This window comes from Etheostoma spectabile, chromosome 8 (genome assembly GCF_008692095.1).
Source record: "Etheostoma spectabile isolate EspeVRDwgs_2016 chromosome 8, UIUC_Espe_1.0, whole genome shotgun sequence".
In the NCBI taxonomy this organism is placed as follows: domain Eukaryota; kingdom Metazoa; phylum Chordata; class Actinopteri; order Perciformes; family Percidae; genus Etheostoma; species Etheostoma spectabile.
Window position 1 is genome coordinate 25,737,685 of NC_045740.1, and position 6,401 is coordinate 25,744,085.

General features: G+C 37.9%; 1 protein-coding gene across 2 annotated transcripts in view; it reads left to right on the plus strand.

Moving 5' to 3' along the window:
- Positions 1–6,401, plus strand: part of kiaa1549la (KIAA1549-like a) — a 233,270-nt gene that overhangs the window by 192,587 nt on the left and 34,282 nt on the right. For both annotated transcript variants that reach the window (XM_032523275.1, XM_032523276.1), the window contains 2 exons: positions 159–283; positions 3,320–3,540. In XM_032523275.1, coding sequence (XP_032379166.1) covers positions 159–283; positions 3,320–3,540 — 346 coding nt within the window. The remainder of the gene's footprint in view (positions 1–158; positions 284–3,319; positions 3,541–6,401) is intronic.

Here is a 6,401-nt window from a genome sequence, read left to right on the forward strand (position 1 = left end):
TTTGACAGATATCCTTAGAGGATTGAACAAATATGCTGTTTGAATGTTGTGGGAATATTGTGGCACAATTTGTCATATGTCTGATTGCAACTTTATAGCTTACTGGAAACACTGTCTCTGTCTAACTCTTTCTAACCTATTTGTCTTCTTCTTCCCAGACCCATACGAAGATCATTCAGGCTCTCTGCGTCTTATCACCATTAAACCCATGACTGCTCAGCCAACATACTCCTATCCCTCCTCCTCATCCCACAGCCAAGACTCTGTGGTCCTCAATGTGGAGGTAAGTCCACATATATGTAACGTACACACACACCTTCAAGGCTTTATAGCACTCAGCTGTGACGTACGTCTGCAGCACTGACAGTATAGGGCAGAGCAATAACTAGATCATCATCATCGTCATCATCATGAGTCACACAGCAGCATTTGATGGCTGTATGCATTAAAGCTAGAGTGCTGAACTTTTACATATCACATCTTCTCAGTCCTAAAGTTACTGTGGCCGACGGGCAAATGCACTGCAACTTATAGACAAAACACAAGCAAATTAAGAAAACATCGCACAACACATGCGCTCCAAATATCTGGGTGGGGAAAATGAAAAACCAGCGCTTGTCCATCCCTCGTTACCACCACTTAGGTGACCTTGAGCAAGGCCCTTAACCTCCGACTGTGGTTGTACTGGGCAGCTTCCAGGTATGAATGTGTAACTGTGTAAATGTGATGATGGACTTCCTGCAAAAGAGAGGCAGCCTCTCAGTGAACCTTCCCTGAATAAATAAAGGTTAAAATACACACAACACAACCAAATACACAAACGCGCTGCAAATAAAGAAACAATTCAACAAGAAAAGCACACAACCCAAAAAATAGAAACAATGCAAAAAGAAAAGCACACAATCCCCGAAAACAAATGCAACAAAAAAAACGCTGCAATTGCAAATCGGAAGTTCTCCAGGCCTCTAGAGTAGTGTTAATTTTGTCACCTATTTTTAATTTAGTCTTAGTCTTGTGTCAAATGTCCTTGTTAGTTTTAGTCATATTTAGTCGTTCACATATGTTTTTTTGTTAGTCAAGTTTTAGTAGACTAAAAGTCTCGTCGTTTTAGTTAAGCTTTAGTGAAAAGAGAACTCGCATATCTTAGTCTATTTTTTGTCAGAACATTTTTGTTTTTTTAAATAAATTATTTCTGAGATTATATCTGATAACTCTTTCAGTCAAATAGTGTTTCACACATCTCAAATATTGGTAAAGTGTCATAATTACGTGAAAAAATACACTTGTTGAATGATTTTTGTTGAATGCAACTTTGGTAAATGCGTCTGGTTTTATATCGAGCCTCTTCCTTCATGCAAATCCAATTGTACACAGACACATGTTAAATAAGCGCCAGGGCTCTTGGGCTCTACAGCACGTTGTTTTGTTGCCAGCAGTTGCATACATTACTCCAGCCGCTCTGCAAGCTGTTTAGGAGCAGATTCGCCGGCATTCCTTTCCTTGCCCAGGGCAATTGCTAGGCACTGTAGCGGCTTCTCCAGAAGGCTGAACCGGGCTTCCTCCCTCCCCCGCCTGGGCCATATCACTACTTGGATGTGTGACGGCTAGATGAAAAAAAGGGGACACGCCAAATCTCTAGATGAGCCCCAGCGGTGCCGCGCCTGATAGAACCGCCCTTAATGGGGGGAAAAAATACTGGGAACCAAGCAATTGGCCTGTTTGGAACAGGCACTCGCTACAAACGGGCACTAGTTCTATCTCATGATGAAAAAGTAGAGACGATTGTAGACAAAAATGAAGAGAGATTTTATCTTAGTTTTTATTTTATGCTAAACATTTTAGTCTCATCTTTTTTGTCAACAACAATGCATGTTAATGTAGTCTTAGTCAGCGGTTTTGGACATTGGTGCAATCTTGTCGTCGTCTCGTCTTTATTTGGATAAAAGGTCGTTGATGAACATATTTAGTCTTGTCTCGTCTGATGAAATTAACACCACTGTAGGGGGACCGCTAAGTGAAACAGCTTGATATTCAACCCCACAGGGAGCGCGTGCTCTGCCTTTTTGTTGCCACGAGTTTACAGACACGTCTCTGCTAATTTGGTATCACCTGGGACCTGAACCAATAAACTAGAGACCCACCCACCAAACAAGTGAAAACATTTCTCAAACATAGATTTAATATTTACAGTCTATCATCTCAAAGCTTATCATCTTTAGGATGCAGTGCGTTTGCCCCTGTTGGCCATCGTATAAAGTACATAGTTGTACTTCACAGTCATCGGGCATGATGAGCATGTCGTTTACATTCAAGCCTTTGTCAAGTTCACCAAGTTCACAAAATGCTAATTAATCCTATTACTGCCAGGGAAATTTTCTGTATTCCCAGTATACTTAGATTTGTACTTAGAATGAGTGCAGTAGTTTAATAACTCCACAACTTCATTCTTACATGAGCAGCACACAGAGTGCTGTCAACTAACTTTCTCACTCACTTATAGTTCTTCACTTGTCAACAATGTTTGTGTAATAACTCACTACCAGAGGGGGGAGATCAAAGTTAGAGCCTCCAGCTTTAATATGGCAGATGTTTTTTCAGTTATATTGTTTGGTCATGTTTATGTTTGGAACTCGTGTTGCTTCATGTCACTGGTTCCCAAACAGGGGGACTTGTATGTCAGGGGTAACTTCTTCAATTGCCAGGGCTTTTTTGGAAAGATTGTGTTTGAACTTGTAATGGGAAAATTACATTTAAACATGATTTCATACATCCTTCTGTAATATTAATTTGTAACACTAATTCGTAGAACTAGAAATTAAAAAAAGATATCCACATAGTAAGTCATCTGTAACACCAGAGCGCAAGTTGTAGTAGCCCGCAAGCAATCAGAGAAGTCTAAATAGTTAATTAGTTAATAACCAGATAAATGATTGAAATAACTAGCAAGAGTAATGGATGAAATATTCTAAAAGTTTTGGATAAATCAGGGTTGCTAACTGTCACCTCTTTGCATCTGAGACATAAGATCAGAAAAGCTCCTCAGTGCCTTCTGGTTTTCCAGTTTATTTGCAATTGATTAAGTTTGCGTTAGTAGAAAATGTCATGTTTAGGGTGTGACACATTCTCTGATTACGAACTGTAATGCTTGTTAAAACATGTTGATTGTAAATCAAACTCAAGTGATTGCACTAGAAAGAAAGGACAAAAACATTTTTAAAAGTGAAAAAGTTCATCATAAAAAATGGTCTCAATTGGTTGCCTCTAAGCTGATAGAGCCAGGTAAATATGATTGCTTGAAATCAATATGGATTGTTTGCAGGCAAACCACGGTGGACTGAAACAAAAGTCTGACATTGAGCACTACAGGAACAAACTGCGGCAGAAGGCCCGGAGGAAGGGCTACGGAGAGTTCTCTCTGTCTGAGGGTGGCGGCCATGGTTACAGTCACCATGACACCAGGCACAGTCGGCACGACGGCGGGGTCAAGGAGCCAATGACTGCTGAGGAAAAGAGGGCATCGTTCGCAGGATGTCATAAGAGGTATGGAGTACACAGTAGATACCAGAAAAAATAGGAGTTATTTAATCTGTATAAAATTGAATGTAAATCCTCATTGAAAAATAGGAATGTTCCTTTACTCACAGCTTCATTGGCCATAACTGCATTTCCCTGGTTAAACAAATACAAATAATTATCCAAAACCATTAAACATTATGGCAGTTATGTAGAAATGTTTGACAGTCCCAAAATTAAAGGATTACATTTATATGACATTCTGGTTTTGTACCATTGTATCTCAACTATTTAACTGCTTAAAGTGCTTTACAACGCTTCCACCAAGAATTATAGATTTACTGTAGATTTGTAGATGTAAAACATAGTTGCTAAGCAACACATAAGGAGTGATTAGTGATTTTTGGGCAGAACATAATAATAAAATGTTACAGTTCTGTGGATGTCACAGTATGTAACAGTATGACCCAAAACTGATATCTGGGATTCAAAATGCAGAAACACAACAGCATGCAGTTCTAGGGTTTTTACGTAAAAATGTGAATTGGCCTGAATTAAATTATTCCTGCTCATGCTCAGTGTCCATTTTAATCACATGTCACCTGTCATCTTTTCTTTGGTAAAGATATTGTTTAAAAAAAAAAATTCTTTGTGTGAAATATTGGCCAAAATTTAAGATTATCTTCTATGTAGTAGATAACATCTAAAAGTTTATTTGCTACATATGAGATATGAGATAACATCTCATGCATATGAGATAAACTCTTAGGCCTAATTTGGCTGTTTTGAGAGTGAGAAAGCCATGCAGAATGAAGCACTTAGAGCATTAAAATTTATTCAAACTTACAGTATTATCTTAAAAAAAATGAATTATCCAAGAATGTGTATATGTGCTTAGTACGTTCAAATTGTGTTATGTGTAATTGTGTTGACAATTGACTTTTCAACCTCCTGCAATAAATCTTGCAGAAAGTTAATGATTTTTCTCTCAGTTCTCACTTTGAATGTTCCCTTTTCACTGAAATTTGGCTGGCAGTTCATTATTATGAAATCAGCATCAGGCTGTAAAGAAACAGTGAATGCATATTTGGTTAAATATTTATAGGGTTGTAAAGGTTATACAAAATGAAAATTACAATATATAATGGAGCCATTTCATAGTTCCATCAAACAGTATGCTGAACAGTGTTTGGAAAAGAATCAAATTACATGTGATTATAAATAACTGCACCATGTGCTGTTAAATAATTTCATAGAATGTAATGTCTAGATAAGATGGCTAAATGACATGAAAACATGGATTGTGTAAATTAGGGTGCACATAAATATTTCTGTATTTGTACTGGCACGAAGGGTATCTAAATAAAACATACCTACTTGGTTTACATACTGGAGTTTGAGCATGCGTACTTGGGCCACTGCCATTTGTTGTCACTGTACGTTCAAAGTTGTACATGAAAAAATGCAGTGTCAAACACATAACACTGCATATGTATACATAGACATTAATCTGAAAAATATGTCTATACAGAGAGCTGAACAAAACAGATTACCTCTCGCCACATACAGTAGGCTAGCATGAAATGTTATTTTGTATGTTTTTTTCAAAAAACTATTCATATTTTTTTAATTTTCATTTCAACTTTAGAAAAATAAACTTCCTCTCACCTCTTCACCAGTCTCATTGGAGGAGAGTTTTCCCTTGCATGTCTTAATGTACACTGCGAGCATGTACAAAGACATTACCTCATTACACTAGTAGCATGTCTTCTTTGGCATTTTTGAAAAATGCTGTGAGTCAGGAGGCAGAAGAGAGGTGTCTCAGGGCCGTTGAAATAAGCGCTGAAATATCAACAATAAAAATATCAAAAAACTTTGGCAAAAACATCAAAAAAGCACCCACAACATTGAAAAAGTGACATAAATGTCAAAAAAAGCGATAATGTTGAAAAAAAGGGAAGTATTTTTTTCATGGTTGACGGGAAGACAACACAAGGGTAAACACATCCATGATACATTGTGTAAAAAGCCAGCTAGCTAACGTTGCATCCTGACTCTAGGTGACCTACTCTAGATATAGTGAAGGGTATGTGATGATGGGGGGGGGGCGCTATTTTAATTCCAGTGGCCAAGGGAACTTTAACAGCTATCCATGAAATAACTGGTAGGGGTGATCCGAGTATCCGGCTGAAACGAGTATCCGGTACGGATAAAGCACTTTTGCCGAGTACAAGTATTATCCGAGTAATATGAGTCAATATCCGTGCTCAGATTGAATACAACTCCTCAACTGGCCGCGCAGCGTTCTGTGATAATCACAGCGCCCCTCTGAACTCTTGTTCATTACATTTTACTTCATAATTGCAACCGCATGTGTTGTATTCATTGTTGCAAGATCTGTATATAGTTTGTTTGTTACCATGACAACACCATTGATCTGAAGCTTGATGCTGTCATGTAAATAGTTTTAAAATCAGCAATAAATATAACAATTTTTGATCAACTCATATCAATTGCATGCTTAAATAACATACTGGTTAAAGCCCCGCACATTTCAAGAGAACCCGACCCACTTCCTGGTTAAATCGGACCACTTCCGGTTTAGGCCCCGCCCAGTCCGAGTACGGATCCGGATACAGATAATTCATGTGGTAAACAGATACAGATACAGATAATGCTGTACTCGCTCATCCCTAATGACTGGCCTTTAAAAATAAAAATAAGCCTGCCTCTACAGGAATTTAACATAGGGGTGTGTATACTTATGCCCCCTGTATATAAGGAAGAACATCAATTTATTTACAATACATTATTCATTCACAAAGAAAATTGTCCTTAAAGGTTGGATTTTCCTAAGGTTTTTGAGGCATTAAGATCAATTTCCAAAA